The 20,352-nt window shown below is 38.0% G+C and overlaps 3 protein-coding genes across 6 annotated transcripts; 1 reads left to right on the top strand and 2 right to left on the bottom strand.

The window, feature by feature from the left end:
• Positions 1 to 574: 574 nt before the first annotated feature.
• Positions 575 to 7,129, bottom strand: LOC119986269 (kinesin-like protein KIN-12F). The gene is made up of 17 exons (XM_038830844.1): positions 6,744 to 7,129; positions 6,406 to 6,468; positions 6,186 to 6,323; positions 5,507 to 5,590; positions 5,300 to 5,425; positions 5,150 to 5,209; positions 5,011 to 5,064; positions 4,799 to 4,891; positions 4,565 to 4,660; positions 4,296 to 4,444; positions 3,884 to 4,030; positions 3,480 to 3,612; positions 2,463 to 3,389; positions 2,219 to 2,317; positions 2,036 to 2,152; positions 1,189 to 1,944; positions 575 to 1,012 (listed from the first exon to the last, which is right to left on the bottom strand). Exons 1-17 carry the CDS (start codon positions 7,014 to 7,016, stop codon positions 770 to 772), a joined length of 3,558 nt encoding a protein of 1,185 aa, XP_038686772.1. The 5' UTR covers positions 7,017 to 7,129; the 3' UTR covers positions 575 to 769.
• Positions 7,130 to 11,806: 4,677 nt separating this feature from the next.
• LOC119985821 lies at positions 11,807 to 14,570 on the top strand. 4 transcript variants are annotated; one of them, XM_038830236.1, is made up of 2 exons: positions 11,807 to 12,117; positions 13,112 to 14,570. In XM_038830236.1, exon 2 carries the CDS (start codon positions 13,133 to 13,135, stop codon positions 14,423 to 14,425), a length of 1,293 nt encoding a protein of 430 aa, XP_038686164.1. In that variant the 5' UTR covers positions 11,807 to 12,117; positions 13,112 to 13,132; the 3' UTR covers positions 14,426 to 14,570. The 4 variants fall into 4 exon arrangements, with proteins under 4 accessions (XP_038686164.1, XP_038686166.1, XP_038686165.1 ...); XM_038830238.1 differs by lacking the exon at positions 11,807 to 12,117 and adding an exon at positions 12,204 to 12,540; XM_038830237.1 differs by lacking the exon at positions 11,807 to 12,117 and adding an exon at positions 12,204 to 12,997.
• A 470-nt stretch (positions 14,571 to 15,040) lies between these two features.
• On the bottom strand, positions 15,041 to 20,113 carry LOC119986300 (protein TORNADO 1). The gene is made up of 3 exons (XM_038830878.1): positions 18,368 to 20,113; positions 17,022 to 18,265; positions 15,041 to 16,584 (listed from the first exon to the last, which is right to left on the bottom strand). The coding sequence occupies exons 1-3, from the start codon at positions 19,872 to 19,874 to the stop codon at positions 15,166 to 15,168; spliced, it is 4,170 nt and encodes a 1,389-aa protein (XP_038686806.1). The 5' UTR covers positions 19,875 to 20,113; the 3' UTR covers positions 15,041 to 15,165.
• Positions 20,114 to 20,352: the final 239 nt, after the last annotated feature.

Raw genomic sequence — 20,352 nt, 5'->3', positions numbered from 1 at the left:
ATTCGGTACACACCCTATGTGTGATTAGATGTGTTTCATACAAGTATTTTTAAATGGAGAAATTTAGATGGAAGTCTCTTCAAGTGTTCTAGCACTGTTGGAAGCAAAGCAAGAGTCTTGTAGATCTCATTCAAATGGTAGTTAAATGACATGTTAGTAATTTTCGACACGAAATTAATCGAAATTGAATTGTAGTGATCCAATTGTTAAAGTTCGAAATATTCAATGACCCAATTTGAAACTTTTTTATCTCAATGACTCAATTACAAATGTCTTTATCTTTGAGTGACATATTTGAATTTAACCAGACAAATACTATTTCATATTCCACATGAGTAAAAGTTGTGATAGTGTGTGTAGCTATTCAACATCCTAACCTTGTTTCTCAAAAAATAAAAATCCTAACCTTGTCAACCTTTGGGCCATAGCCCATAGTATGAAAACGGCCTTCAAAGGTTTACCTTTGGGCCATTAGTGGTATATAGCCCATGGTGTAAAAAAGGGCCTTCAAAGCTTTGCTTTTGGTCCTTCAAAGCTTTTATTTGTTTCAACTTCAAGGCAAGCCATCTTCATAATCAGTAAAAGGAATTACATATAGTTTTTGAAGGCATACACACACCAGGGAAAAAAAAAACAACATAAAAAATTTTAAGAAAAGAAGACAAGACACAACAAGGACGTATATTGGTGTTGCTTATATGCCTGGTGATCAAATGGACCCAAGTAGGGTCTCCACTGCATAAGCCAGGTTCAATCTCCATGAAAAAATCTAGTAGTGCTCTTGATATATTGCTCCAAACTCTGCTCTCCATGCTTGGTCATCATCCATAATCGAGTTGCTGATTGCAGCATCAGAATCCTCTCGATAAAGTGGCTGCAATGCAGATTCTGGCAATCTGCTCTCTGCCATATATTGTTTCATGGTGACCACTTCCATCTTGTGCTTCCTTTTCAGCTTTTCCATTTGCTTTCTTAACTTATCATTTTCTTGCTGAAGATTTGTGAAATTATCCTGCATGGAGATGAAAATGCTAATTAACTCATTCGAAGATCAATACCGCCCCATTTTCCAGCAATATAGTTTCCCTTTAACTTTGTTAGTATTTCTAGAATCTAGTTCATTTAATCTTGGTTTATCTTTTTGTGTATAAAATATTTAGCAATTAGAATTAAGTAAATGCAAGATACCTCGGCAACTGATGCAGCTTGCTCAGCTTCGCGAAGCCTGACAAGGAGCTCTCCAGCAGCATGAACAGCTTCTGCAGTGTCTCGAAGTTGAACTTTGAGATTCTTGTTCTCCTTCCTCAAGAATTCCCTCTCCTTCTCCCTCTCAAATCTCAAGGCAGAAAGCTCCGCGGCCATAGATTTTGCAAATTTAGCACCATGACCTTTTGCTCCAGCCTTTGCTGCGGCCCTCTTTACCTCTGCTATCCCTTCCATGATTGCACGGTGCTTCCCCAACAAATCATTGTACTTCTCTTGTAGTTCATTGTAGTGTTCGATGATTCTAGCATGCCCTAGGACTGCCCTATGAAGTGCATCATCTAACTCCTCTGTATACTTCTTCTCCAACTTCAGTTCCATCTCGACCTTCTCTGCATGCTGTCGATGAGTCTCAATATCAATTCGCATCTCATCAGTTAAGGAAATCCAGTCACTCTCCATTTCGGTCCATCTTTGTCTCTCCTTCTCCAGCTCGTCCTCACCATTTGGTCGAGTATCGACACTTTTTCGCAGTTGAATGGATCTTGCTAACAAAGAGGATCTCAGCTTCTCAGTAGACTTCTCAAGAGATGCATCCTTATACGACTGTAACTTGCTCCTTAGGCTTTGAATTTCCTTAAGAAACTCTTCCTTTTCATTAATATCAAAGTACGTAGTCCCATTTCCATGATCCACCATTCCTTTCATAGTATCCAACTCACTCTCTTTCTCCTTCAAGCACTGCATAATCCAACAAGTAAAATATGAATGAGTTGGACTTTATGAGGTGAACTCCAACTTATATTATGAAAACAAAAAAGTAGCAAAAAACCTTGTTCCCGTCCTTTAGGGAATCGTGATCTTCAACTTTCAGTTCCTCATATGGAATGATTTCATTCTTAACATCCTCATCAAAGCAGAGAGTGTTGTTTTGTTTGTATTGCTCTACCTGCAGAGGCGCATATTGTCAATAATGTAATACCAAAGTTGTCATCTCAGAATTAACAAAGGTTACCAGATGATTTAGCTGCTCAATTTTATCTGATTGCTCCCTACAAATATTTTCAAGTTCCTTCTCTCTCTGTGTGGCTTTGGCCAACTGATTCCCATCAACCTGTGTGGAAGAGAAACAGTATGAGTTGAAATCTACCAAAATAAACAAAGTAGACTTTCATGGAATCTAGCAAAAAACAAGGAACAGATACTGTAGAAACTTTATCTGTTGCTTTGCTATGACTCTTCAGATCATCAGTAGTTACCTGAGCCTCCTTCGAATTAATATCACGTTTTTGTCGGCAAGATACACAAAGGAAAGAACCAGATGGTGTCTCCTCTGCTAACGTTTTAACAGAAGAACATGATGATTTGTCAACTTCTGGACAAGGTCCCAGACTTAAGTGCTCAAAAGAGAAGCTGACGGTAGACCTATTTGATGCAGAGTTCCGTTGGTGATGGTCAATAATCTGCAAGCCTCTTTGAAGGCTAGCAGCCAAGGATTCAGTGGGGCCAGGGAAAATCTTGCTCGAGCTCAAAGAAGATCGAATATGCTCACTTTGCTTAATTGACTGCCGTGAAACATCTACCTTGGGATTTTCGGGCACATTGTTCTGATTTGCGACGATAGTCGATGAAATGGTCACACTTTTCCTCTGGGAGTTGGCAATTTTAGGGGACTCAGAGAAAGTTGGCTCTTGGAGGACTAGAGACTGTCGGGACGGGTTGATCATAATGCTATGTCTTAGTGCCGAATCAGCAGCCATTGAAGTATTCAGGGCACCAGGCAGATATCCTGCTAAATCAACAACATCATCAGAAGATTTCTCCAATTCCATTTCTTCAATTTCGGCATCTTCTGGGAAATTTACATCATCTTCGCTCGTCAAGCCAGTCTCGCAACTCTCTTGTACAGAAGACTGGATGGAATCTCTGTTGCCGGATGAGCCTCCTGACTTCTCTGCAGAGAAACTGTGCAACTTATCTAGCTGCTGTCGTAGTTCCCTTACATCCTCCTCATCAACAACAACTTCTTTCTCATAATGATTATCTATGTCTGGCAGTATCAAAGAGCGGTTAAGACTTACTCTCAGTTGGTTCAAATTGTCACGCCCATTGTGCCCTCTAAAGTATCCACTGTAATTACTCTTAACTGAACTATGTCCATCAGATTTTTCTCTTACAAGTTCTTCCTACAGAAACATGAGCAATGTTATAATAATCCTCAGGCTTAGCTTAAGACAGAGACAAGCAAATAACTCCAACATGAGAGGACTATATACCTTCAGCTGTCGAATCTGATCAGTCAAATCATTAACATCATTCTCTGATATTTCATTTATTACTGGAGGCTCATTTCTTATGGATTTGACTCGCTCCGCAAATCTGAGTGTCTTCAGCGTTTGGTTATCATTTCTGCATTTGCCAACACAAACGTATCTCAGAAAAATACATCAAATATATCATACACATTTCCAACGATATTTCCTACTATAATAAGCAAATCATTATCTGATCTTCAAGGTGGCCCCATATGTTTCCCAAAGTATAACGATACCATATGATCAGGAATGAAAACAGCCAACCAATATAATCAACAGATGTAAAAGTCGACATTGTCATCATATCATTTACTTTTGGCATGATTTGGCTCAAATAAAAAAATGGTGTAGCTGAAATAAATTACGTGTTATCAGGGGAGATGGTGCAGATGACAGCTAGTTTACAATTTCCACCAAGTGACTCTCGGAGTATATGAGTTAAACAGGAGCTTCTGTATGGCACATCCCCATATCTTCCAAGTGTTCCATTTGCAAGTGTCTTCACCACGAGCCTGCGCCCATGAGAGAAATTGTCATTATTAGAGGATCATTTTCCTAGTCCCAGCAGATCTTTTACTTATCCAAAAGCACGAGTATTAACAACACGCACTACACACAAATGGTCAGAGGTGTGTGTTCCCATTCAACCAATGATATTTTGGTCTAAATAAAAATAAGGGATAAAATATATTTCTATGTATGTGGGTAAACATATATAAATGTACCTCCTGAGTATATCATATGTAGATACAAGCGTAAGGGAATATCGTTTCATACCCAAGTTTAGACAAGGATTTTTTTGCATATCTTCCTTCCCTTACATCAAGTCTATCCGCACCATCAAGTTTGTCTTCATCCAGTCCAACAAGATCAACAAGACAAATTCTACTTGTTTTTGAGCTACTAAAACATTTTGATGAAACTTCCTGTAACATGAATAAATGATAAACCCGTTGTCAAGCAAAATAATGAAAAAATGGCAATTAATTTCAGTAAAGCTGGCCAGTATTACAAGTGTAATCACCAGATAAGCAGGAGAATGATACCTTGCACCAAGACTCAATAATGAAGGTAAATATAATATTAGATCGAGAGCTCTTAGAATTTGTGCCCGTAGCTCCAACTTTTCTGCTTGCAAGCCCCTGCAACATAAACATAAACGTAAGCCATGATATATTTACAATAAAAGTAAAGACCAAAAATGTTATTGTGGCTTCAACATACCCACCCTGGAAATATACTAAACCTTGGAAATGTGCATACAATTATTGTCTGCCTACCTTGATCAGAATTTGAGTTACATCCTCATAGCTAGTCACATACTCCTCCGTCAAATTCTTGATGTACAATCCATTTTTGGGGTCATCTCGTATCTGTACCAACACCACATATATTGCAAAAATTAATAAATAACTAACGAAAAAATAGACCTGAAAAAAGATATGTAAAGAAAAAAATTCTGACGAAATTAAAGGGCACAATAGATCTCAACCTCAAGGTTTCGCTGAGTTTGATCAAGTAAATCCCCAATTTGGTCATTGTATACCTATAACAATTGGAACTCACAAGAACATCAATATATATTTAACAAAAGTGACCATGTTGTGCTTGTGAGTTTTTGTAAGTCACACCTCATAGAAAGAACAACGGCATTGATAATTTATCTGTTTCCCTTGCAAGTTCTGTTGCTCCTGTGGTAAAATTAATTTATCATAAACCATACACTTAACGTTATTAAAAATCACTTTTCACAGAATTAGAGAAAAAAAAAAGCAGCACACCCTTTGAATTTCAGAAAAGATCATTTGGGAGATGCGAGGGGCAATGCCCTGGAGACTTTTGCCTGAGGAATCCTCAACCATGGCACTTGGAGGGCCCCACATGGTGTAGGTCTTACCACTTCCAGTCTAGTGAGCACTAGAAAAGGTCAATAATTGCAAATGCAGTTTAAACCAAATAAGTTGAAATGATTTACAATTCATTGGTACCTGCCCATATGACAAGATTGTAGTATTGTAACCAGCCAAAGCATTTTTTACCAAAGGTACACCAACTACCTGGAAGACGTCTTCCTGCAAGGAATGGACCAAAATAATGGCTGATAAACCAAAAGGCTCTTATATTCTATGATTATTTTTTAGCAGAAGCGCTAAAGATGCAAGAAATGGGCAACAAAAAATCAAACCTTTACTTTATTATAATTAATAAAGAAGACAAAGGACTTCTGAGTTGCTACAAGTTGAATTAGGCCAAAAGAAACAAGTTCTTTATTGCAGAAAGTCCCCTCTCTCAGACTACATTCAAGCACTTAAGATTTGCCTTTTCCTAGCTTACTTAAGGCAAACACAGAGCATTAAGTTGTGTAGTATCAGCTGAATGGTATATATTTCTGGTTGAGGCCAAAAACAGCAGCGTATCCATCAAGTTCCCTTACTGGACCAAGAAACATAAGACACCTTTTTTACTTTTTTCTTAAAAAATGTGATTAGAAAACTTAAGCTGAAACCAAAGCTAGCCCGGCTGGTCAAGTTAGCTGAAACCAAGTGAAGCTTTAGGGTTTAGCTTTAGTTAGCAATTTTACTCCTCTCATTTTGGTGGCAGCCAACCGGAGTATCAATCTAGCAGCTACGATGGCATACAAAATAAACTTCTAAACAAAATATGTACCTGGTTTGAATTTGAACTAAAAACTGAATCAAACATAAACTTCCTTTCCCGAAAGGTTAATGAATTCGGAGAAATCTGAGCCGCTGCCCGACTGGGCTCCCTTTTAGGATCATTTAATGGCCGGATTCTCACAAAAACCTAGTTAAGAGCATAAAAAACAAACTCAAGATCACAAATACTGACTTACAAGAAGAAACCAAACAAGATAAAAGCATTCTACCTTCACAGATGGATCTGGAGCTTCAGATTCTTCACTCTGGCAGTTGGATCCATTGATTTCTGCCTGTAGATTCAACACTCACGTCGATAAATGTCCTTCCAAATATAGCATTTCCACAGTAGTAATTCAAAGCTAATTCTAATCGACACTCAAAAAAGGGAAAAAAAAATCTGTCTTACCAAATTCGATTTCTAGATTAACAACAACAGTAATCTAGTTGCACACAATATAAAATTCGAAACAAGCGATCACCCATATGTAAACAGACTAACATAAATTGGACCACATATACAAATCAAACAAAACAATTTTCAAGACCGAGATTTGTTTATGCTTGCCTTTTCCATAGGAGGCACGGTTGCTTCTGCGTGCTCGTCCGATCTGGTCAGTGTGACAAATTTGGATGGTGGTAGCTTGGGCACTGATGGACTTAGTGGCGGATCTTGGAATTGGACGTTGGGATCCAACGGAGGAGTGTTCTCGGCGTTTGATTTGGGAATTCTAGGGTTTTTCGAGTTCGGCTTGGGCTTGGTGGAAAGCGATCTGTGAAGCAAATTTCGTATAGCGGAAGTGGATAGACTTCCAAGCAAGCGATTCTCACCCTTCTCCATAGTGTATCTATCTCACTGTACTCTCTGTGTGTGTGTAGAGAAAGAGATGCGAAGAGCGTACTTGTTAAGGATTAGCGGAGGGAAGAAGACCGTTGGAGAAATCAATTTCTTTATGCCGTTGAGTTTGAACTTCGAAATTAATGAGGAATTAACTAAAATACCCTCCCTCGTTTGCTTTTTCTAATAAAATTATGCGAAAATCATATACCCGAAATTCAAATAGATAGCCGTTATGATGAGGAGCCTTTGCATTATTACCGACCACATGTTAGCCAATGATGAGCTGTAATGTAAACCCATTTTTATCAGCCCACAATATTACCCAATGGGCCATTGTTCTAAATGTTGGGCCTGATTCCCTTTTGGGCTTGTGGCTCCTTATAAAGCATTGAAGTTCACTACTTTTTAAAATGTTTCGCACACAAAAGTTGAGGGAAAATAAAATATTTTATAGGTTAAGATTCCACATCTCTAAATTGTAAAAGGCTCTTTTAAAGATTAAATTTTGCGAGTCTTGAGGCTCAAAGCGAATAATACTTCTACAAATTGTTTGGTTTGGATTTTCTTACATGGTATTGGAGTAGGACCCAAGTACGATGTCAGATTCACTTACCTCCACCCATTTGAGTCACCTTTTGGGCATTTCGAATGTCCTTATAGACGAACCACCCATAAGTAAGGGGTACCTCAATCCCGTATAGGTTACTTGCAGGGCCTTTCGAATGTCCAATGGACAGACCACCTACATATGAGAGGACACTAACCCGTATAAAGAGTGTTAAGATAAAAAGTCTCACATTGAAAAGTTAAGGAAAACAAAAATGTTTTATAAGTTAAGATCCAACACCTCTCAATTCTATATGACGCTTTTAAGAATAAAATCGAGCGTACTTTAAAGCAAAAGGCATATAATACCTCTACAATACCACCCAATTCTTAAACCAAAATTGCTTACAATACCACCCAATTCTTAAAATCATAATTAATTATCATGCTGGGCCAGAAATTAAAAGGTTGTACACTATGGCCATCCCTAGTTCATTAGTTTAGTGCAACAATGTTGTAGGAGTTGTTTAAGATGTGTCCCTCTCACTTTAGTTTAATGAGGAATGTTGGAATTTACTGGTAATTAAGGTGTTTTGTGGGCTCAAGAGGTGTAAAAAAAGTCAAAGTAATTACTTTAAACAAAGCATTAGAAAGCAAGTATTAGGGCCAAAATGTCATGGAATGTCACAATTTCAAAGTACTTTATCACTCAATTGGAGTTAATTAACCATATTGTATGATTTCAAGAAGAGTCAAGATTTGCTGACCCTTGAAATTAGTAATTAACTTCTTTTTTTCTTTTTCAATACATTATTTTTTTAAAAATTTATTTTTTTTTATGTTTTTCAATGCAATTGTAACTCCAACACCAAAATATTCAAGTATATCACCCTCCCAATTGCAGCCTCAAATATTGACCATCAACCCTCCACCCATAAAAGGAAGGAAGGAAAAAAAAAAAGAAAGAAAAGAGTTGGGTTGGTCCAAAAGAATTTAATTTCAACAAACCAAATTTTCCTCCAAAATTTTAATTCCTTTGACTACTAACTTTGTAACTCTTGCTTTGCATTAATATTGAAATACCATGATATACATATATGTGTGTATATATTTATAAATTAATACATTATCTTAATTACATGAAAATAATATATGTTATATTTTTATAGTTTATATGGTTAAATATTATATATTTTATTTAATTATGTTTTTACATTGATATTCTCATATATTTTAGAAGACCTTTCTTTCTATTTTCAACAGAAAAAAAAAACAAAGAAACAATAATCTATTTTAATAACATTATCTAGATTATATCAAAATGCACCAATTAAGGCATCAAATCCTCATCAACAACAGAAATATGTGATGTGTTGGTGACAAGGTCTTTAAAAAGTTGATAAAGGCTACCTAAAAATCTTGGAATTCTCCCCCAAATTAGTCTCATCTTTCTCTATCATGTTTTAAAAGCTAGAAATAAAGAAAAGAAAACGAACTAAGAGTAGGAAAGTTAAAGGCCCAGTGTGATCTTTGAAAGAAAGAAAGGAAAAAAGGGACTAATGGTAGGCCATCTACTCAAAAGTCTACTTTGGATGGATTTTATAATTTCAATCTAATAGTTAAGGATATGAAAATTCATTCATGGAATCCCGTACTTTATTAAAGTGTAGGATTCATCTAACACCATTTATATAACATTAAATGAATCTCGCACATGATGGGGTATATAAGTGAATGGTGTTAGATGGATCCCGCACTTCAACTAAAGTACGGAATCCTACTCCTGAGTCGTCATCATTAAGGATAATATTGAATTAAAACAATGTAGAGGACCCCACTATAATAAAACTTATTTTGAATTTCTAAACCAAAATTTGGATTTTGGAATAGGACATATGATCTATTAACTTCAATAATACAGCACATAGACCCTACTACAAGAAATATTGAAAATTTTAATTAAAATTTTAAGCTAAAGTGTCTCTCTCTTCTCCTTGATAGAGGATTTCTGTCAAATTTCCAAGTAGTACACATTCTTATCCCATCCTGTCCAGGGTGTATTGAATCTTTATTAATCTAGCATATATTTTTTAATCAAAAATGATACCATATAAGTATATTCTTTAGACATTCGATATGAGTTTAAACTTAATGCATCATGCCCGCAGGCATAAAAGTTTCTCCACCTAATAATATGATAAATTGTGCTAGAACTCAACTAGTGACCACAAACATATTGTTTCTAGTGAGAATCGAACTTAGGACCTCTCGAATCCACACAGTTTGATCCCAGATAAATTCATCAATTAACCACCATCAAGTGGTTCTTCCTATGCTTCCTGTGCATAATGAAATGAAAACTTCAATATATTGCTTTAGTTAATTATTTTTTTTAAAATACTATACATATATATATCATGCCTTTGTTATCTACAAATTATTATAAAAATATATAATGCAACATCATTGAAGTCTATTTTTTTGTTTTGTTTCTTTGCTATTATGTCCCTTTTGCATATAATTGAGGGATTCTAGCTAGGTAGGGTAAGATTTGATCCTCTTATTGCTCTCAAGGAAAATATTGAATAATCTAAAACCCTATACCTAATAATTGACCCTTTCTAGATACCTCTCATTCTCTATTGATTAATCACTGTCAATCCAAAGGGTTCATCTTTTTGGGCCATAAGTGGAACGAACCAAGAAATTGTTCAAGAAAGAACAATTTAACATTAAAGCAGCCGTAGACATTGCAAGCCATAGTCATTTAATTTCAGGTTTGACATTTCTTGACATAAAGGAAGTTTCTATTGAGACAAAGGTATTCCAAGAAGGAGGAGGAGAAGATATTCCTTTTTTTTTTTCCAAACAAAATGGAAGATTAGAAAATGAAATAGAGCATTAATGGTGCAGATATGAATGATGATGGGGACTTGTTCTGGTTTTTTTGAGATTTTTTCAAGTTCTTTGAATCTTTGACATTTTTTTCGAAATTGTTTTTGACTTAATTCTCGTGTCGGAAAGGAGTAATCCATCTTTTATGGTGACATGAACACTTTTTATAGCCTTAAATTTGGTCTATGCCGTTTAAAAATGAAGTTTGACATTTCTTGCATGGTACCATAAATATTGAAGCTAAGCATTGAATTTGTAGGTCTCCAATTCAAGCTATAGTTCTAAGTCTTGGACAGTTCGACATCATACATCATCATCATTCACATATCTATAACCATAAAAAAACATAATAAACAAGCTTATACAATGAGTTTGATCCAACTGCTAGATCCAAGTATGATTTTCTATGTTGACTTCTTATGACAGATGTTTGGGAGGAGAGAAACTATTCAAGAAACCAAAATATGTGATTACCTCGATAAGAAAAGTATTTCAACTTAAAAATCCCAATAACATATGAAGAATCTCCATTGTAAGTATCAGTTTTGATTACTTAGTAGTGAAAGGGAAATCTGTGAGCTGTTAACAGAGAAAGTGAATTCTTTAGTGATCTTAAAGTTGACGAGCAAATGTCAAACAAGGGTAGTACAGCCCAGGGAAGAAGACAAATTGATTTCCCCAGCAAGAAAAGTAATCTATGTAATACTCCGCCGCTCCGCACTAACACTTCTGTTCACTTTGAGCTAATCTATATTGGGCCGCACAACTTTCTTTTTCCAAACCTAGCATCAACCGATACTATGAATCTAGACGAGATTTAGTCATATGTCCACTCGATAAGTCGTCCAAGACCACTAAACTTGGCTTGATATTGCAAAGAGTAAAGACTTGTGGCACTGTTGACCCGAACCGGCTGATGCACTTCAACTTGTAAACCCCAGTAACATATGGACAATCTACATTGTAAGTATCAGTTTTGATTAGTGAAAGGGAAAGAAGTGAGCTGTTAACACACAGTGTGAACTAATCTAAAATATGAGGAGCAAATGTCAAACAAGAGTACTTCAGCCCTGAGAAGAAGACAAGGTGCACAGTTGGGAGATGATGTTTCATGTCCCACCTGCAAACTGCACAAATCTCCACTCTCATTGGGTCCTTGTGAGGCAGCCGTGGCCCGCGGCTCGGCTTATGTATGTATGTATGTATTTGTATGTATATAAGTATATACAGACACATATTACATTTTATAATATATAACGACTTTCCCGGGATAATTGGGCAAAAAGAAAGTAAAAATTATTAGTCACAAACTCACAATACATGTATTATATATGTGTGATACATGTGTAGTATTTGTATGCACGCAATAATCCATAAGCTCCTGACAAGTTTCAATACAAGAACCACAGTTTCTTCAGTATCATTGGATTTTATTCTCTCATTTTGGCAGTGCCGCTTGTTTTCTTCCTTTCTCTTCTTTTGCTCCCTGTAGAAGGCTACAAGCAGTTCACTTTTTTTTCCCCCTAACTTTAGCTTGAATTCAAAACAAAAGCAGCAAAATTTAACACCACCACCTCGATTCACGAGCCGGGTAGTGAACAGATCTTGGATTAGAGTCACTGATTCCACGGAAATCGTTGTTTGACTTTTGTTTGTAAAGGTAAGTGAGGAAATACGCATATTTTGTTTTCTAGTGATATTGTTTATTATCTATTTTCACTTTGATTATTTTTGTTGGGGATTTTGAGGGGATCGAGGGGAGAATTATTGGGGATTTGTTTATGAATTTGTGAAGTTCTATGAATTGTTGTGCTCTTTGTGCTCCTCCCCTGTTCCAGTCTCCTTGGATTCCGGTACTGTGGAAAAAGTTGGTAGCTTTATTAGAATCTGGTCAGAGATGGGGTAACCGTTGAAGGGTATTGCTTGCTTTTAAGTTTGTGGTTCTGGGTTGTGGGACTACTTCAGTAAACGGTCTTATTGCTCTGATAGGAACTATTACTGCTGCTCTTCTGGGTTTTGGATCTGTAGATTTTGCCCGACTTTAGAATTTGGAGTCTGGTTGTCCCAGCAATTCATGTGAAAGGTTTCAAATTGGTTTGTGCTTTATCTGTTTTGAGAATTTTGTGCTAATTAAGCTTGTATTTGATGATTTCTCTTATAATTTGTTGTTCTTGGGTGGGGGTTTAGGTTTTGAAGCTATTCATTTGGAGGTCAGATCGCTTTTTTTAATTTCTAAGCTTAACTATTCAGCAAATTTTGTGTGAAGTATGGTTGGATTATGAATTAGTAGGTGGGTTCTAAGTTTTAGTATATGGACTAATTCTGTTGGGTGATTCTGGGGTATGTGAATTTATCTTTGCTTCTTTGGTAGCTTTAGGAAACTGTCTTTCCTGTTAGGATTTCTGTTTTTCAATTTTGGTTCAATTCAGATTGTGAATGCTTGGAAATTTCCAAGCATTTAGTTTAGCATATAGTTTTGGGATTGATTCTTATATTCAGTTTTGTCTTCAAGTAATCATCCCCATCCTACATAAAAGAAGGTAATCATCCCCCATCTTCAAATGGTATTGGAAGTTCTACTTTTTTTATTCTGATTTTTGGTTTTACTTGGATTGACTTTAATCTTCACCCATAACTTCTTGTTGCCTTGACAGGTCCAATATCTTCTTGCTGTTATGGATTCTCCACAGTCAGTTGTGTCTCCATTCAAGTCCTCTCTTGTCGCTGAGCCTGAGAGGCAGAAGTCAGATTTCTTCACCAGGACTACTAACTTGTCAAAGGGAATTGATGCCCCTAGAAAGGAAGCCATGGTTAATGGTGTGGAGGACTTCATTGGTGTTCTGGATGTTTATATCTATCAAGCGAGGGACATCCATAACATCTGCATATACCACAAGCAAGATGTTTATGCCAAGCTGTGCCTAACTAGCGATCCAGAAAATGCAGTCTCCACAAAGATCATCAATGGTGGTGGTAGGAATCCGGTCTTCGATGATAATGTTCGCCTGAACGTGAAAACTGTTGACTCCTCCCTCAAATGTGAGATTTACATGATGAGCCGGGTGAGGAATTACCTTGAAGACCAGCTTCTTGGTTTTGCTTTGGTGCCATTATCTGATGTGGTCATCAAGGATGGAAAGTTGGAGAAGGAATTCTCTCTTTCGTCAACTGATTTGTTCCACTCTCCAGCCGGTTTTGTTCAGCTGTCTCTTGCATATAATGGGACTTCACCAGAAGTAATGGCAATTCCTGCATTGCCAAGAGCTGTGGGAAACAAGGAAACTATGCAGGACACTGAGATGCCAAGGTCACTTTCTTGTGAATTTGAGAATATTGAGTTCCCAGATCCGAAGGTTGTGAATGAAAACCAGATGATGGTTTCTGAGTATTTTGGGATCCCATGCACAAATTTCGAATCAGAGAGCTCTGAGAGCCTGGACACTTCTGATGCTGAGAATCATCGTAGTTCAGAAGCCAGTGCTCATGTGCTCGAAAGCTTTTCAGCTGCTTCTACTGACTCTCTCCAGGCTCCAAAGCTTGATTCTCCACCAAGCAGTGTGTCAACTAATGGGGTTTCTTTTCCTTCTGCTGCGGCAAGCTCTGAGTCCTCAGATACTCAAGCAGCTTCAAGATCCCCAGCTAAGGAGCATGTTTCAGATCCAAAAGAGAAAAAAATGGATGCTGGAGATGGTGAGAGTAATTCCCCCAATGGGGTGGCAAAAGAGAAAATTCCAAAGCCTGTTATTACTGTCAATATTGAGCCCGAGCAGAATGTGGTGCAGCAGGACATAGTCGACATGTACATGAAAAGCATGCAGCAATTCACTGAGTCATTGGCCAAGATGAAACTTCCTTTGGACATTGACAGTGGACCAGCTAGTTCCGGGGATTCAAGCTCTGATCAGAAATCACAGGGATCAAAAACTCCCGGTTCTCGTGTGTTTTACGGGAGCAGGGCTTTCTTCTAATGTTTTCTCTATCAATTGTTTAAGAGGAAGACACCCAGGTGACTTTAGATTGTAGATCAAGACTAATGCTAATAATGTACTATCATGCAACGTGGTCCTTTGTTTACATGTTGAGAATGTTTAGATGGGGGGGGGGGGGGGGGGGGGGGGATCATGACTCAAATGTGATCAATCTTTTGCTTCATTGTCACTACTGTTAGTAAAGATGGACCTTTCTGCTTTTATATTTCTTTCTTGCTGTTTGTTCTCAGCTTTCTTATGATTGTGAAATCAGTATTTATCTTAACATATGTTAATAATGTATTAATGTATTATAATGATATGGGACATATATGGTCCTACATTCACATGGTGATTTGAGACAAAAAAGGTCATGAAGGACAAAGCATCTATGACTTTTCTTGTTGCCATTTTGGCATAATTATGTCCAAGATTCTAACAGCTAATGTCCATCTTTATTCAGTACTTATGTACTGAAAACAGTTGACATAGACTGTAGTCCCTCTCTACATATATAACTATTAGCCAGTCGTTTGGTTATACTAAAAATAAGGTTGATAAGCGGGAGTCTATGCATCTTTGGAAAATACTTCTGCATGCCAGAATTGAAAAATCTGGGAAAACATTGAAGCATTCTATGATTCAGAATAAGGATACAACTGCTCTTACTTCAATTTAATTCGCAAAAAGAGTTAAAAGATGAAGATAAAGATCAAACTGAACTACATATATACAATAATTTAAATGGGTACTTCGATTATTTCATTTGCTCTAATGTGCAAATGCCTCCTACATATCCATGCAATCTGGCCATCATCTCTGTATCTCACTCTCCATAATCCAAACTTCTCTGCAATATCCTTCCCACTAGAGCAACTCCGATCCCTTAAGAAATCCACCACCCATTGCTGTGCTGCTCTTTGTTGTTGTTGAATGTCCCTTGAGCTTTCTGCTGTCCTGCTTCTGTTTCTGATTCCCAGAGTTGCTGCTCCCACTGCACCAGCAGCAACTGCTCCTCCTGCACCAGCAGCAACTGCTCCTCCTGCTGCCCCGGTGAGAAGGGAAGAATCGGCCAGGTGAGCAACCTCCCTGCTCAAATCTGGTATTAGTTGTCCCATTCCGGTTGCTAGGTGAGCTCCTATCTTGAGTGCAAATGTTAGTAATTTCATGAACTTTGTCATGTATGGGGCCAATGTCTTTACTGCCCTATTATCAATGTGCATCACTTCACTACCCATCTGATCTTCGACAACATGCATCTCTCGCCTGAATTCACATAACATGTGAAGCCGGAGTGCTGTCATGCCAGAAATCATGTTAGTGACCAATCTTCTGGTGTAGTTTTCTGTACTGAAAAAATAGAACATGTTGGGCACTTTCCTCTCTTCAACTTGGACATTGTAGTTAACCAAGTAGTTCACTTTACGATGAAGTTCAATCAGAAGTCTGTGTTCATAGTATCTCAGCCCTTGGATTTCCTGCTTCAAATCTCGTATTTCTTGTTCGATGATCTTCAGTCTCTGTAGTACTTGTTCCACTCCCTTAGCAATTCCACCAAAACTTGGTTCAACTTTTTCTTGCTCATCAATCGTGGATGTAGAACCATCAGGTCCATCTGGGTTGTTCTCTGGTGTGACTTGCAGTTCAACAGCAAGGTTGTATAGGTCGTGATATCTTCGATGCAGTACTTCCCTGAAATCATCGTCTGATAGAAGGTCTCGTGCTAAATCAAACCCAGCTCTTAAAATATTTCTTCCGGAGTCCGAAACTGGTTCCCAGGTGTGTTGATAATCATACATGCTTTCTGCAGGGACTGAAAGCAGTGCCTCTTTCAGTTGTTGCAGACACACATATTGTGTTCTTCTGTACCTTGGAGGTGTCAAGTTTCGTATGCATTCCGGTCGCATGACATTTTCCGTTAACGTGACTCCATGACAGAGGCTTTGGATTGCTGGTATTATTAGCTGCTGAATGAGTCTGAGGGTTTCTGTGAGGTTCTTTGTGGAGCATGCAAGGACATCAATGTAGTAACCCAACTGTCCACCAAGTTCTACTCTGATGTAGATGCCATTTATGTTTATTGAGATCAGGTATTTCTCCAGACTATAAGTTCCTCCATATTGATTCTTTAATGCCATGATTCTGTTGTGGAGTTGCACCTGTATTTGCAAAGAATTTGAATTTTGTGAGGAATCCGATCTAGACAAGTGTAAGAATTCATTTTCAGCTGTTATCATTAGTGATTCTATCTGTTCTTCATTGAGTAATTTTATTACTACCTTTCTGATACTTAGACATGACTTCGCTGGATTTTCATTATGTTTTCTTATATGCATTCTAAGATTATTGCTTCAAAATTGAAATCAGAAAAAGAAACACATTGTATTATCTGCAAATAATTTGTCACTGGAAAGGTCACGAGTAGGCATGGTATTCAAAAGTCTTATAGAACTTTGAAGGATCTACTGCATATATTTCAGCATATTAGTTTTATACATGAACTCTGTAGTCTCCTAGGGTTTGAACTTAAACTATATTGGAGAGGCAGCAATGGCAAAAATAGAAGCACAAAAGGAAGAAAAGATGGTAATCTTGCCTGTAAACGAGGAAAGAAGCCCGGAGTGAGGAAAGTGTGGCTTGAGTTATCACACTCAAGATGCCTCCCTGCATAAACACAGTCGGATGTGCTTAATTGCCATCTCTGCGGCTTTTCTCTATGTTCTTCAAGAGTTGACGGGATAAGCAGCAAAGAATTTGGATCTGATGGGTCTTGTTCATAGCATAGCTCTAGTTTCAGCATCATTCTTACAAGGTCACTGGCTTCGAGGTTCTCGAACACCTTCGTGCCCATTCCAGGAATATGACTTTGCAAACTTCCTCTCAGGATCTTCTCCAATTCCTTTCTGCTAATGAATCCATTACTTTCTGTTGAATTTTGCTTTCTGACATCTAACCTTATTAGTTGGCCAAGCACCTCACTACAAAACCACTCACAGTCTAAGATCAAGAAGCCTAATTCATCAAAATAGATTACCTCACCTATGTGATGAAGACAACTTGCAACAGCCCGCCGCCTCATTTCAACCTTGTCTTTGTTACCGTGTCTCGATCGAATCCTTAAGGCTGGAACCTTGACTTGGCATAACTCAGCAAAGTCTTTCCACTTCATTGCTGGTTTGTTGTAGTTTTCTGATCTCCAGTCTGATAGAATTTGGATCAGATCATTACAAAGCTGATAAACTCGAGGAACTCTTTGGAGAATGGTCTTGCTTGTCCTACGAATGTGATGACCGAGTTTACTGACTGATGCAGATGATCTTGCGTCAACTGTGAATAATGTTGGATAGAAATCAACGTAACCTTGGAACTTGTCTCTTAATCTCTGTATTGAATTCACTGTTTGTTGCAAGTTTTCTGATGGTTGACTGATTTTATCAGAGTGTGTGAGGACTATGGTGACATTGGGTAGCATGCATTGTTGGACTGCTCTTCTGGAGTTGGAAACTATGAACCTAAGCCAATACTGCAGGTCCTCTTCTATCTCTGCTGGTTCCTTTGGTTCTCTATTGTTTGGTTTCCTGTACAAACTAGATATAATCATGAAGAATGATGCACTGCCATGTCCCGGAAACATGATGTCAAGGAGTGAATAGAACTCCTGCTGACCGGCAAGATTCCAGATTGAAATCTTTGTGCCTTCATCTTTGAAAGTTTTTATTTTCATCCCAACTGTTCTAACTGCTTGTTCAACTGGGTTCACTAGAGTCCTCATCTGGTCTATGTATGGAAGTTTTGAGGAAGAAAAGTTTTGTGCTACTGAATTACAAAGTGTAGCCTTGCCTGCAAACGGAAGTACATGTGGAAATCTGAATCTTGTTGTTGGGTTCTAAAGATAGCAAGAATATATTTTGAAAAACAAATTCAAATTTCTGAAAACCTTACCTGCATATTCTTGCCCACAGAAGAATACTCTACAGCTCTTAGGTTCTGTAAGAGACATGTCCTTCAGCAAATCTGGTTCTGGTTCTGGTTCAGTTCTGCCGTTTTGGCCTAATCTTTGATAAATCGCATCGGCTTTTCCTGAATTCTGCAGTGGTGTTCTGGCAATATCAAACTCTTCAATCCATGGATTTACCTCTAACGTCTCCATTATTGCCTGCAATACTAGCTCTCCTTTAACTCCTTTACAACCTTGTAAAGACAAGTATCTTAAACTAGCATTTTTCTGCAGGCAACTGATGAGTTTGATAAAATCATCTGGTCTCAAACTCTCATCATCATATATACCCAACCGGGTCACGGTTTCATTGGTTGTCAGGAATTTTAGTATTGCTGCTATTCCATCTCTTCCAATTTTTGTTCTTCCACCACCAAAGGTAACAGACTTGAGAGTTATATTGGCTTGGCTTTGCAAGGCAGAGAACCTGCTCAAAGGGCATAGCAAATGCTCCAATCCTACCCCACTAAACCAGTTTCCATCAACATATAAGCTCTGCAATGTCTTGTTCTTGAACATTCCTGCAGAAACATACACAACTCCCTTGTCTTTGAGGCAAGTTTTTGATAAGTTTACCTCTTTAAGAGTCTGGTTTTGTTCCAAAACCCATCGGAACTCCTTCGCCCACCGTGACTTAAGCCGGATTCCGGTCATGTCCAGTGACTTGACAGTTGTGTTCAACCCCAGAGAGCAAGCAAACCTACAAGCACCTGAAATGTCTAGCCGGTAAACTCTGAGTGTGCTGTTGTCCGGCACGAATTCAACCACCTTGGAGCTCTTATCCCCATTTTCTCCACTCCAAATATGAACTTCCATAGCTCTATTTCTTGCCAAAACAGCAGAAATAAGTGGAGTTGCTGTTATTGAGTGTGAATCAAAAATTGTCAGTAACTTCAATGTTGAGTTTACTTCAATCATCTTTGCAAGCTCCTCAGCTCCTTTTGACCCAATTGAGTCTTCCCATATTTGCAACTCCTCCAACCTTTCATTCACTTTAAGAGCAGAAGCAAGAACCCCAGCTCCAAAAGACCCAATACGGGATTCTGTGAACATAATCTCTTCCATCACTCTATTTCTCTTCAAAACTTCACAAAACTCCAATAAGCAGTCTGTCTTGAATCTGTTTAGCCTAAACACAACTTGCTTCACATTGGAGTTATTCAGCAACACCCCTAGATTCAGTGCTTGTTCCATATCCCACTCAACATGGTGAAACTCCAAGTTTCTTAAAGAAGATGGTGTAGTATTTGTTGTTCCTAGTGACTCAAGAATGCGAGAAAAGTCGGAAAGCCTGTCGCTGGCAATGTTCACATTCATGGAGTTTTCTGTTTCTTGGTGACAACCTGAAGTTGGTTGAGATAGGTAGAAGGAGATGTTTTGCAGGTTGAGGCTCTCAGTGTTGATGGCTTGCAGAACCCATTGAAGATCTCTGAGGTTCTGGGTTGCTGCCATTGCTATAATGACAAACTCTATCAAATCAAAGAGAATATGATCACAAAGATTTGTTTGCTTTCCTAAAACATTAGGCAACCATACAAGAATGTATTTGAGGGTATTTTACTGTCTGTCTGGTATTGATAATGACATCCAGGGCAGAAAGAGAGCATATATGTGAAGCTTTTTTCCACATTGAAGCTTGTTTCATGGACATTCCCAACTTCTTTGTCAAGCTATTCATTCCTTTAAACCAGCTTGTGCTGTGGATACCTTTACACATGTTATCAATTTATATTTTTTTACTGCTGCTTTTGATCATCATCAGCTTAGTTTTTGGAGATCTTGTTTCACATTAGAGAGGAATGTGGGCCCTTGAGGAGGTGGGAATGGAGGTGTAAACTTTTTGACCCTTTTTTGGCTTCTTGAAAGCTTTTACCATTGAAAAAAGTGGGGAATCCAATAAAGCAGAAGATACAACAATTGACAATTGTGC

This window comes from Tripterygium wilfordii, chromosome 19 (assembly GCF_013401445.1).
Source record: "Tripterygium wilfordii isolate XIE 37 chromosome 19, ASM1340144v1, whole genome shotgun sequence".
NCBI lineage: Eukaryota > Viridiplantae > Streptophyta > Magnoliopsida > Celastrales > Celastraceae > Tripterygium > Tripterygium wilfordii.
The sequence above is the reverse complement of the archived record's forward strand: the minus strand, read 5'-3'. Positions and strand labels throughout refer to the sequence as shown.

Excerpts from the sequence above, each read along its gene's own strand:
- LOC119985821 (XM_038830236.1), top strand. The coding sequence starts at position 13,133 with ATGGATTCTCCACAGTCAGTTGTGTCTCCATTCAAGTCCTCTCTTGTC.
- LOC119986300 (XM_038830878.1), bottom strand. The coding sequence starts at position 19,874 with ATGGCAGCAACCCAGAACCTCAGAGATCTTCAATGGGTTCTGCAAGCC. Across the intron at positions 18,266-18,367 it reads CTGTGGGCAAGAATATGCAG|GCAAGGCTACACTTTGTAAT; the intron begins GTAAGGTTTTCA and ends TTCCGTTTGCAG. Across the intron at positions 16,585-17,021 it reads GCTTCTTTCCTCGTTTACAG|GTGCAACTCCACAACAGAAT; the intron begins GCAAGATTACCA and ends TTGCAAATACAG.
- LOC119986269 (XM_038830844.1), bottom strand. The coding sequence starts at position 7,016 with ATGGAGAAGGGTGAGAATCGCTTGCTTGGAAGTCTATCCACTTCCGCT. Across the intron at positions 3,390-3,479 it reads ATCAGATTCGACAGCTGAAG|GAAGAACTTGTAAGAGAAAA; the intron begins GTATATAGTCCT and ends ATGTTTCTGTAG. Across the intron at positions 1,945-2,035 it reads CCCTAAAGGACGGGAACAAG|TGCTTGAAGGAGAAAGAGAG; the intron begins GTTTTTTGCTAC and ends TGGATTATGCAG.